Source organism: Capra hircus, chromosome 16 (assembly GCF_001704415.2).
Source record: "Capra hircus breed San Clemente chromosome 16, ASM170441v1, whole genome shotgun sequence".
In the NCBI taxonomy this organism is placed as follows: Eukaryota; Metazoa; Chordata; class Mammalia; order Artiodactyla; family Bovidae; genus Capra; species Capra hircus.
In genome coordinates, this window is record NC_030823.1 from 64362077 (window position 1) to 64375254 (window position 13178).

Genomic DNA, 13178 nt, shown 5'->3' on the forward strand with positions numbered 1-13178 from the left:
CAACTGGGGGTGTTTGCAGAAGCACCCAGGCCACCAGAGAAGTCAAGCACCATTGTTAAGCGGCACACAAAGGGAGCCCCTTTCTCCACTACCAGCCTCTACCTATGCAGGCTCCAGGATAGTAGACCTCAGTTGCTGCCTCAGTGGCTTAACAAATGCAAATCAGTATACACAGGCTGGATAAACAACAAGGTCCTACTGCATAGCACAGGGAACTATATTCAGTACGCTGTGATAAACCATAATTCAAAAAGATACACGCACCCCAATGCTTACTGCAGCACTGTTCACAAGAGCCAGGACACGGACGCAACCTAGATGTCCGCTGACAGACGAATGGATAAAGAAGATATGGTACACATATACAATGGAATATGAGTCAGCCATAAAAAAGAGTGAAATAATGCCATTTGCAGCAGCAAGGATGGACCTAGAGATTATCACACTAAGTGGTCTGAACGAGACAAGTGCCATATGGTATCACTTATATGTGGAATTTAAAATACGACACAAATCAACATATCTACAAAACAGAAACAGACTCACAGAGAGCAGACTTATGGTTGCCAAGGGCGAGGAAAGGTGATGGAGGGAAGGATTGGGAGTTTGGGATTAACATATCCAAATTAGCAAATATACAGGGTGGATAAACAACAAGGTCCTACTGTTTAACACAGGGAACTATATTCAATATGCTGTGATAAACCATAATGGAAAGGAACGTAACTGAATTACTTTGCTGTACAACAGACATTTACACAACACATCAACTGCACTTCAATTAAAAAGAATAGTGTAAATATAGAAAAAGATCAAGTTGTCTGTATTTTGAGATTCTGTTTTACACTTTAACTCAAAGTAACTCAATTTTTAACTACACTAGCAAGATGATTAAAGAATTTGATACAGGGTAAAAATAAGTAGGCAAATACAAATAACCCCTCTGTAGTAGCAATAACTGGTTAGAAATAAACTAAGTAACCTTTCTATAATTAAAAACAAAATCTACAAGACACAGAATTAAATTTATTATGAAATCTTATTGCTTAATATTATAAAATCTCAATGAAAAAATAAGATCTGATTCAATTTACAGGTAAGTACCTGTATGTACCTGGATGGAAAGTCAATATTTAACAAAACTTTCCTGTTTATATGTAACATATGCAGTTATACAATTCCAAAATGAATCCCAATTCTACTCCTTTCCTTTTTGGACTGGATAGGATTATCTTTAAATTCCTATGGAAGAATATACATCACGGAGAAGTCAAGAAATTCTGAAAAGAATTAGTGAGATGGGAGCTGCATTAAGAGATATTAAAATGTATTCAAAATAGCAAACTATTTTATTATTGGCACTGGAATAAGCAAACAGATTAGTGTAAAAGAAGAGCAAGTCACCCAAAAACAGATCAAACATATGAGAATATGTGATACATAGCGAAGTGGCAACAATCAGCTAAATAAAAACGACAGCTGGATAAGTACAAAAAGGAAGAATCTACCACACCACTACAAACCTTCATTCTATGGGGCCTATTGTCACAGTATGGAATATCATAGTACTAATGATTACATCATTAAATTCAGGGATGGTGAATCAGACTTGCAGAAGCAAAAACGAATGAAGAAAATCTCAAGATACAAAAAAAAAGAGAGAAAGAAAAGAAAGTTTCAATAATGAAAGAACAAAGAAACTTGGCAAAGACTTCGAGACTGGATGTTCTACAACCATTCATTCACCCATGCTACCAGCATTTACTGACAACAAGAAATACAGAGCTGAGACACAGGTAAAGAAGTACAATGTAATACAAATGTCAAAAGTACAACTATATTACGAAGATGTTGGGACTTTCCCTGGTGGCCCAGTGGTTAAGAATCTACTTGCCAATGCAGGGGACACAGATTCAATCCCTGGTCTAGGAAGACCTAGCAACTAAGCCTGTGTGCCACAAGCACTGAGTCTACACTCCAAACCCCGTGCTCTGTAACAAGAGAAGCCACGACAATGAGAAGCCCGTGGCACCACAAGTAGAGCATAGACCCTATTTGTCGTAACTAGAGAATGCCTGCGCACACAACAAAGACCCAGCACAGCCAAAACTAAATGAGTATAGACTGTTAAAGAAGATGTCCATACATTTTATCTATGAGAATAAGAGAAAAATTCATAGAGAGGATAGCACTAAACTTGGTGTTTAGAATGACGAAACGTTTTTAAAGAGGAAAAGGTTGTGGGAGTGGAATCGGGATAGACGAGGCACTTGTGCAAAGAGGGACGGTGTGCAAATGCAAAAGTGCAAGAGAAAACACGTGGTGACTGAGGAAGAGAGGCTGGAGTCCTTCCGTGTTAATTCTATTAACATTTCAGCTGCCCCTTTCCAAGCAAAGACACCATCTGTTTACACACTAGATTCACCTCCTCAGAACCAAACCCTTTCCAACAGAGACCTAATCTCTACAGATCAACTGAAGGACAGATTCACCCCAATCACATCCAGTGAAGGATAATCTTAGGAAAAGGAACACTGCCACAGTTAAATCTTAGGCAGTTCAAACCACTGGCCCTTTCTTTTGTTTCCCCTGTTCTGCCTGCCTCTTCACCAGACAGACACAAATATAAAAGTAGTTCTGAATCTGTGTGTCCACACAGCTCTTAAGGCACTGGAAGCCTACGCTATAAACTACAAAATGACAATGTATTCAAACTTTTAAATGCTGATTTTTTTCCCCCCTCTTGAGAAATATACTGAGAAAAGTCAACTGAATCTTAATTGTAAATTGTTTCAGTTTGGATCTCTTGTCTTTTGTTTGCGGACACAGGGTGGGAATTATTATTCAGCACCTTTACAAATTCTAGAAATTCTGGAACCAGACACATGACAGACACAATATTAATACTTCTGTGGATAACTTAACTTTTAGAAGTGTGACTGGTTTAATCTGAGGAAAGCAGCATTTCTACTTAATAAATTACTAATGCTTTACTCTGAAGAAAAATGTATAATATTTATCTGGACATTTTTGCTAGGATATAGGACTGTTGCAGATATTTCTCTTATCAATGGCTGGAATTTATCAGAATTAGAAGGTGGGAGTAGGGGCTTGTTCTGGAGTCTCTGTTTTCTGTATTGATACGTGGGAAGACCGGCGCCATCAAAACTGACTTTTTAAGGGAAATATGTATCTGTGGAATGAGATCTTTAGAGAAAACAATCTGGAGGACATTTTAAATCATTCAGATTTTATGGCTGCTATTATTTGGTGTACTTATAGAATCCTACTTAGTATCCTTGTGTGTGTTGTGTGCTAAGTTGCTTCAGTCATGTCTGAGTACCCTTGATGGCACAATAAGGCCAGATAGAGAGCTGGGAGATTTTTTTTTTTTTTTTAAAGGATGGTGCCTTCATGGCCTTGTTCAGTGTTTCTCAAAGTATAGATGAGTGCAATTAACTGGAATGCTTGTAAAATTTCAGATTCTGATCCCCTGCTTTCAGAGAGTCTGATTCAATATTCTGGAGTAGGCCTCAGGAATCTACACTTCTACCTACCACATCAGCTAATTCTGAAGCAGAAGAGAAACACTGATGCATACAGCAACAGCACAGATTAATGGTGCCCACTACAGAGGTTAACCTGGAATATCCTAAGTAAATAAAGCAGTTGATTTAATAAAACTATTATCACTGACTTTTGTTACACTGATAAATATTAACAATTATACTATAACTCATTGCTTACAGTTAATAACGCCCTACAGTTCTTCAAAAAGCTATACAAAAAGGGGAATTTTTCAAGGCTTTTTGTCAAAATATCACACTATAACAGAACGCAGTCAAAAAATGGACTATCAAAACTTTAAAAAATACATAATTTAAATAAAGCCTTTTTACTGCAAGGTCCTCAAGGGAATACTCTTATGCTGTTCAGACTTTTGTTTTTAAATAGCATAACTGATCTCTCTTCATATCCTATCTCTGATATAGGAAGCACATGCTCTACCACAATCTCATAGTCCTAACCCTCACACATTTCCCTACAGATATATGGGTTTTAAAAACAAGTTGATACTTTAAATAGTTTATACTGCATTCCAATAAAAAGTGACCAAAAGTAACACATACTATACAACAATGTCTTCATTAGAGTAACTCTTGCATGGATATGGACTAGTGAATTCACCTATTATTTAATTTACAGAATTTGTTATGACAGGATCAATAAAGAATCATCATTATGGGACAGCTGACTAGACATGAAAATAATCTAATTACTTTAAATGATGTATTATCATGGTAGCCACTGAAACAATATATATATGCACACACGTGTGTATATACATGTATATCCACATGCATATACATATATATAATTTAAGGCTTATTAAGGATACTTACTACTATTAATAATGTAGCTTGGAATCATTTTACCTTTTAATATTGCTGCTGAAATTCCAATGGTAGCACAAAATAGGGGGGAAAAAAGCAAAGGCATTAAAGAGTTACATGGAATAATAATTTGCCTGTGTTTGATGCCAAAATGCATATAAAGATCTAACTGAAAAAAGGGCGCAGGAAGAAAAAAAAAAAAAACAGGCACATAGGAGGATTTAAGAGGATTAGGAATCCTTTCTATTCTATTTATACATCCTTAAGTATATACACCCTACTCACGCCATACTGCTTAAATAGTTAACAACTGAATGAACCTCAAAGAAGAATAAAGCAATACAAGGAGACAACACAAAACACTGATTCGGCTAGCACTAGATTATTGCTAACCTTTTTTTTTTTTAATTGTTCCACTTGGAGGTTATACTGAATTGGGTAAGTTTCCTACATATCTGCCAAACAAATATCCCAAACATCAACAACTGTGTACAAATTACACAACTTGATCTGTTGAAGGCGAGGTAGGAGGACTAGTGCTCTCCCTATAGGAGTCTCCAGTGGCTAAGAAAACGGCTATTAAAAGCAGGATTACAGACTACGTCTGATGGTTCACTTTCCCTCATTTGCCCTCTATCCCTAGATGTGAAATTGTAAAAGAATACTAGTGAGACCTTGCATTTATACAGTCATTTGGGTTTCAAAGAGCTTTCAATTTACTAACAAAAATTTTGGCCCAGAGAGGGATCTATATACACTCTCATGAATTAAGGCATGCTACCTTGTTCTTCAGGCACTAGCCAGTCATGTGTAACTCTCGTAACTTTTAAGTATCTATGTGATGAAATTATCTCAGTGAAGAGAAGCTGCTAGATTTCTATGCCTTTACCAAAACACGGTTATTTGATTACAGGTGGCTTGGTGAAAACCAATTACTATTATATCATATATAACACCGTTCTATATATCTCTTTTTACTTCTTCTTCTAAAAAAGCCCCAGAGGATATAGTATCTGTGAAATTGAATGGTAAGCCTCTGTGGATGTTAAAAATGACTCTTAATGTAATCTCTTCTATTTTTATCACTGGCAGAATCATAGCAAAAATTATAAATTACATATAAAAATATAATTCTAATGACATTCTAAATCAGCAAACAAAGTGAAATAAACATTTCATTACTCCTCTTTCCAAAAGAAAAACGTATTTTGAAATCACCTTCTAAAAATTTTTACTTCTTTTACCAGTGAACCATAAATAATCATTTTGTAACTCATTTTTGTCAAGTTAAAAAAATTAATGCAAAGTGGAAAACAAAGGATTTTTTACCCTTACCTCGATCTTTTGCTTTGTCAGAAAGGAGCACTTCCACCTCCTCATACTCCCGGATGGCGTCCAGTATGATACTTCCTTCTTTACTGAATAAAAACAGCATGGGGATCTTAATGTCATCTGTGTCCTTCCCATCCCCCGCCATCTGGAACAGAGGGGCAGTATCACTGCTGCTCCCCTCATTGTCATCTAGCCAGAGAATGAATAAAAGCAAAGATCAAAACGTTCATCCATTAGAAAGGTCCAGCTGCCCATCTTTACTATTTTTCACCTGTCGACATTAATTTCCTGCATTAAGAACCACAAAACACTCATACTTGTGGGGTCCACTAATTCTACTCCTAGACATTTACCCTGAGGAAATAATTCAAAAGAAGCGAAATGATTTATGCCTGAAAAAGTTTACTGGAGTGCTTTATACTTGTCAACAACTGTAAACTGTAAGTAAATTATAATGAACTACCTGAGGGAACACACAGAAAAACAAAATGTTATTATTACATAAAAAAAGTAAAGTACAAAGTTCTATGCTTGTGACTATAAAAATTTCAGATGCTTATGAAAAAGCCTAAAAAGGGAAAAATTCAGAGACTTGAATTACAATGACAGAATAATGAAAATTTTATTGCTATTTACGATTTTCTCTAATGGCATTATATTATGTATTTTTAAAACACTCTTCACAAGGAATAATTACTAGACTGTTTTTTTCCTCTGTAAGTTGAATGAAACACTATTCTGACTTTACACTGGTTAAAAAATAATAGTATGGTTGCTAATTACTACTCTACTGGAGATGTCAGTTATGTCCAGTCCTAATCTCACATGCCAGTCTCCCTGGAGAACCTGTCTGTCACCTCTCAGAGAACTTGCATGGACAAGCCCTGCTAAGTAGGAAATACCAGGCAGAATCACACCCTTCAACAGCAACTGACCAGACAAAGGATGGCTACCTGACCCCCAGTGTCTCTGGGAGATTTGGAAGTGGCACATTTTCAAAAATAGAAAGACTTTTGGTTAGCAGTGGGTAGAAGTCCAGTATTCTTGCCTGGAGAATCCCAGGGGCAGAGGAGCCTAGTGGGCTGCCGTCTATGGGGTTGCACAGAGTCGGACATGACTGAAGCGACTTAGCAGCAGTAGCAGCGGAAGTCCAGTTAAGTGACACAGACTGATGGCTTAGGTTGCAATTTTGGAAAAGGCCATTTTGGAACTTCTAGGTAAAAAGAGAGCAGGCTGGTGAGAAACTGCAGATTGAAGCAGAATACCAAAGAGCTGCAGAGAAGAATCCAGGAGGACCCACAGATAGAGACAAGAAAAATGCTAGCCGTCATGGTTCCTGAGGATTTTTAGTTTCCACTTCTAATTCCTTAGAGCATTCAGTAGTATTTCTTACTCTTAGGTTCAACGAAAATAATCCATTTCCATATAGTAAACAAGCCTCCCTTACACTAAATAAATTGTCTCTTGTAGGCAAATGATTTTTAAGATAATCTGTACTTCTGGTATTTGGGACAAAAAACAACCAAGTCCTAATTTGCTCATTTATATACAATTAAAACCACTCATGACCCAGATAATCACGATGGTGTGATCAACCACCTAGAGCCAGACATCCTGGAATGTAAAGTCAAGTGGGCCTTAGGAAGTATCACTATGAACAAAGCTAGTGGAGGTGATGGAATTCTAGTTGAGCCATTTCAAATCCTGAAAGATGATGCTGTGAAAGTGCTGCATTCAATATGACAGCAAATTTGGAAAACTCAGCAGTGGCCACAGGACTGGAAAAGGTCAGTTTTCATCCCAATCCCAAAGAAAGGCAATACCAAAGAATGCTCAAACTACTGCACAATTGCACTCATCTCACATGCTAGTGAAGTAATGCTCAAAATTCTCCAAGCCAGGCTTCAGCAATATGGGAACCGTGAACGCTTAGAAGTTCAAGCTGGTTTTAGAAAAGGCAGAGGAACCAGAGATCAAATTGCCAACATCTGCTGGATCATGGAAAAAGCAAGAGAGTTCCAGAAAAACATCTATTTCTGCTTTATTGACTACGCCAGAGTCTTTAACTGTGTGGATCACAATAAACTGCAGAAAATTCTGAAAGAGATGGGACTACCAGACCACCTAACCTGCCTCTTGAGAAACCTGTATGCAGGTCAGGAAGCAACAGTTAGAACTGGACATGGAACAACAGACTGGTTCCAAATAGGAAAAGGAGTACCGTCAAGCCTGTATATTGTCACCCTGCTTATTTAACTTCTATGCAGAGTACATCATGAGAAACACTGGGCTGGAGGAAGCATGAGCTGGAATCAAGATTGCTGGGAGAAATATCAATAACCTCAGATATGCAGATGACACCACCCTTTTGGCAGAAAGTGAAGAAGAACTAAAGAGCCTCTTGATGAAGGTGAAAGAGGAGAGTGAAAAAGTTGGCTTGAAGCTCAACATTCAAAAAACAAAGATCATAGCATCTGGTCCCATTACTTCATGGCAAATAGATAGGGGAACAGTGGAAACAGTGTCAAACTTTATTTTTGGGGGGCTCCAAAATCACTGCAGATGGTGACTGCAGCCATGAAATTAAAAAACACTTACTCTTTGGAAGGAAAGTTATGATCAACCTAGATAGCATATTAAAAAGCAGAAACATTACTTTGCCAACAAAGGTCCATCTAGTCAAGGCTATGATTTTTCCAGTGGTCATGTATGGATGTGAGAGTTGGACTGTGGAGAAAGCTGAGCACTGAAGAATTGATGCTTTTGAACTGCGGTGTTGGAGAAGATTCTTGAGAGTCCCTTGGACTGCAAGGATATCCAACCAGTCCATCCTAAAGGAAATCAGTCCTGGGTGTTCATTGGAATGACTGATGTCGAAGCTGAAACTCCAATATTTTGGCCACCTGATGTGAAGAGCTGACTCATTGGAAAAGACCCTGATGTTGGGAAAGATTGAAGGCACGAGGAGAAGGGGACGAAGAGGATGAGATGGTTGGATGGCATCACCGACTCAATGGACATGAGTTTGGGTAAACTCTGGGAGTTGGTGAAGGACAGGGAGGCCTGGTATGCTGTGGTTCATGGGGTTGCAAAGAGTCGGATATGGCTGAGCGACTGAAGTGAACTGAAAACCACGGTAGATGGTGACTGCAGTCAAGAAATTAAAAGACACTTGCTCCTTAGAAGGAAAGCTATGACAAATCTAGACAGCACATTGAAAAGCAGAGACGTTACTTTGCTGATAAAGGTCCGTATAGTCAAAGCTATGGTTTTTCCAGTAGTCATGTGAGAGTTGGACCATAAAGAAAGCTGAGCGCCGAAGAACTGATGCTTTTGAACTGTGGTGCTAGAGAAGACTCTTGAGAGTTCCTTGGACAGCAAGGTGATCAAAGAAGTCAATTCTAAAGGAAATTAGTCCTGAACACTCATACGAAGGACTGATGCTGAAGCTGAAACTCCAATACTTTGGCCACCAGATGCAAAGAACTGACTCATTGGAAAAGAGACTGATGCTGAGAAAGATCGAAGGTAGGAGGAGAAGGAGACAACCGAAGATGAGATGGTTGGATGGCATCACTGATTGGATGGACATGACTTTGAGCAAGCTCTGGGAGATGGTTAAGGACAGGGAAGCCTGGCGTGCTGCAGTCCATGGGACTGCAAAGCATCAGACATAATTGAGCGACTGAACTGAACTGAAAACCATTAGAAACTAAACAAAATGCTTCACCAGAAGCAAAAAAACCTTCAGGGAAAGGAGTTACAACATAAGGAAGTTTCCAGTTAGACATTAATTTTTTTAAAAATTAAGGACCACTTCTTTTAATTATTTACTTACAGATCTCAAGATAGCATTCTATAACTAATAGCTACTAATGAAAGCATTTGATTTGACAAAGCTTGCAGAGTACAGAATACCACAAAAATTAGACTTTACCAAAAAATGGGGAAAATCTAAAATACTCCACATATGTTCCCAACTTTATTTTTTCATATTTTTTTAAACTCAGTAAGATGTCTAAAATAATAGTGGTGGCAAGCTATCAAATTCTTTAATAAAAGTAATCTCGGAGGGGAAAATAACCAAGGACTAAGAGGTGATTTAAGTCGCCATCAGCAAACTCTTTTTGTAACTGGTCAGATAGAGAGTATTTTAGGCTTTGTTACTGTTACTCAACTCCAGCACTGTTCTTGAAAGCAGTTACTGAAGATAGGTAAACAAACTGATGAGCTGTGTTCTAATAAAACTTTTACATACAAAAGAAGCAGTGAGCCAAACTTGGCTTGCAGGCTATAGTTCGCTAACCACTAATTTAAGTTATTAGGCAGAACTTTTCCTAATGTTAATATTTAACTATGCAATTCATGCATTCATTACATCAACACTGTAGTGCCCATATAGGATAAGCAAAAGGAATAGTAAAAACTTTTTCAATGAAATAAATCCTTCTATTTTATTTTTACCCATGTCAGTAATTTTAGGAAATTTTATTTCCATTATCTTCAAACCTCACAACCACCTAAAAGATGTTTATTACCATTTTCACTGGAGCTAAAAAAAAATCATAATGAATAAACAGGTAAACAATCTAAAGGTTACAGCATGATTTTGTGGAAGAGCCAGGAGCTGCACCCCCATGTGTCTGACTCCAAAGCTTGCGTCTGTGTGGAGGAATGGATATTTTCAGTGACTTTCCACTTAAGGCGGCAGGTGTAATTCTTGCCCCTAGGGGTTTTGGAACTCATGGGCACATTTCTGATCCATGGTATCAGGTGTTTTTACCATCACTCCTGCTGCACCTTCACATCTGACTCAAGTACATTTATTGGCATTACTGTACAGAAACCCAGATTTAGGTGTTCAAACAAGGTATGAGACATATACAGATTATTAAGAGAGTCACTGGATTACCCATCCAATATGCTGGCTAGTGAAGTAAAAACAATATGACAAACTCTGATAAAATTTTGGAAAATGAAAGAAAACCCTAAAAACGATGTTTTAGTTATTAATACAATGACACGGAGGATTACTTACCAATAACAATGCCACCAATGGCGCCAGCATTCTGTATGTTGCGTGCCTTTTCTGCAAACATGCACTGCCCTCTTTGTATCAAAGCAATTTTCCCCATCACTGCTTCAGGGTTAGTAAGTTCTGAACAGCCATTGTATGGTTTACTGCTTGCAACAAATCCTCTTGTCTGTCAGAAATAAAAAGTTACTTGAATAACTTTTATCTTCTCAAATCACTACCATGTCATTAAAATTCAAAATCTAGAGCTTTAGGGAGATCTCATTTCTTTTCTAACAATAACACATCCAATATACATTTAGCATAAATTTTTGCTTTCAACATTTTGCATATCATAGTCCCAAACCATTTCTACTGTACTTTGCAGTTTATAAAAGCATTTTTACATAAATCACTAAACCTGATCTTTATAATGACTCTGAGTTAAATACAGATAATATATACATTTTACACATGGGGAACTGAGATTCAGCTTTCATAATTTGCTCAAGATCATGATGTTAGAAAGTGGTAAAGTTGGAGCCTGCTGGCAGACTCACTACATACCCAAACCCATAATTCAACAGCTGGGAACCATTTTTAAACCATCACTGGTAACCAGAAAAATGTTCGAAAGAGGAAAAAAAATGGATTTAGTGTACATAAATGTGCAAGCAATTCTTCCTAGAAAAATTAAATCCACCAGAGAACTGATTTTAAAGATGTGAGTGTAAATATGTTTTAAGACCCTTCTTGCTCTTAGAATGTAAACTTCATGAGGGCATAAACCTTCACTGGTTTTTATAAACATGACATATAGCAAAAATCTAAAATAGTGCCTAGAATAAGAGTTGTTGAACAAGTCAATCTACTATAAACCTACATAGCTTTAAAGTATATACTAGAAAAAGTTTAAATTAGGGGTAATAGAGTTCAAAGACCATTGGTTTGGGATGATCAGGATGTTTGGGTTCTGGTCTAGTAGCTAGCTAGCTTTGCTACCAGTCAGTCAGATAGTTGAACTGTGAGCTTTGTTTCCTATAGTAAGTTAAACCTATAGGATAAACTAGCTTAGTGGTCTTCCAAGTTTGCTTAGTGGAACTTCAGCATCTGATACTCTTCACAGCCACTTGTCCAGAGCACTTTCACTTTAGCTGTTCTCTACATTAAGCCTCTGAGTTAGATTTTTGTTCAAAGAAAGGTTCCAGTAGTTTAAAAGCTTGAAAACCATTTTTAGATAAGCTAAAGGCTTTGAATTAAGAGAACAGTATCTGAACAACATTTTAAGTAAAATTCTATAACCATATTGCAAACATAAATTATGACTCAATATTTTCAAGATATGCTTTTAAATTTAATCTCCTTTCATCTAGGAGATTAAATATTTAGGTGTTTTAATTAAGTAAAAAATACTAAATTAGAAAAGAGATTAAGAAATTAACAACACTTAAGTACTATCCAAGTTCAACCTCAACAATATTATAAGTGCACACACCTCTTTATGTTTAGACAGGTCTGGCCCAAACTGTGCTGGACCAGCAGTTAATACTACCCGGCCAAAAAACGGGTGGGAAACAATTTGTACAGCTCGTGGAGGGAGCTGCTGTTCTTTTTGTTGCTGACTTGACAATTCAATCATCTCCTGCATAAACCTCAACCCATCTTCCGCATCAATCGAACTAGCAGCCTAGGAAAGAAACAAGATTAATTTTATCCTTTCTAGAAACTTTCAACTTTTTTATTTCTTAAATACTTCTGCAAATTTACTACAAAATTTCTTTCAGTTTTGGTCTCTACCAAATATTTACGGCCTTATTTCTTCTCAAAAATATTGCTTCTGGAAATATTTTCTGAATGTAACATCCGAAATTTTTATTAATGTCTCTTTCACTGTTTTATAAACCACTTTTGATACAAATTGAGAACTGGACTTCCGACCAAATGCTCACTTTGCTTGTTTTCTCCCCTGGTTACCCCTTTAAGAAATAAACCTCATACCTCACCTATACTCTCCTTCTTTGAAATTATGAACCAACAACCAGATTATATTCAAGGAATAGGTATCAGTCACCTATTACATCCTAGAACTTGACTAGGCACTGGGGACACAGTCTTTTACTTTAAGAAGTTTGTATCTAGAGAAGAGATATAAAATTAGCTACAATAAAATTTCTCAAGAGGGAAAGTAGACTAGGAACATAGACAAGGAAATGAATGACTGATTTTGCCAGTGTGTATCTGGGAAATATTTGGAATGACTCTAATTGCATCTTAATAGAGGAAAAGTTGAAGAGTACCTGACTATAGTAGGAAAAAGATGAACTCCTAACACTTTACAGAAAAAGTCAATGGAACTTGATAGGCGATAGAAGATAGAGGAGAACAGAGAGGAGCTGGCAGACAGAAATTAAAGCCTATCCTGAGATTTCTAGTTTTGG

The 13178-nt window shown here is 37.1% G+C and overlaps 1 protein-coding gene across 8 annotated transcripts in view; it reads right to left on the minus strand.

Annotated features, from left to right (window-relative positions):
- EDEM3 (ER degradation enhancing alpha-mannosidase like protein 3) overlaps positions 1-13178 on the minus strand; it is a 69239-nt gene that overhangs the window by 6187 nt on the left and 49874 nt on the right. For 5 of the 8 annotated variants that reach the window (XM_018060717.1, XM_018060716.1, XM_018060712.1 and 2 more), the window contains exons 17-20: positions 12236-12427; positions 10765-10930; positions 5730-5915; positions 4404-4451 (exon numbers count right to left, since the gene is read on the minus strand). In XM_018060717.1, the coding sequence (XP_017916206.1) occupies positions 4404-4451; positions 5730-5915; positions 10765-10930; positions 12236-12427 (592 nt within the window). The remainder of the gene's footprint in view (positions 1-4403; positions 4452-5729; positions 5916-10764; positions 10931-12235; positions 12428-13178) is intronic. The other 3 variants (XM_018060718.1, XM_018060715.1, XM_018060714.1) reach the window with 1 other exon arrangement.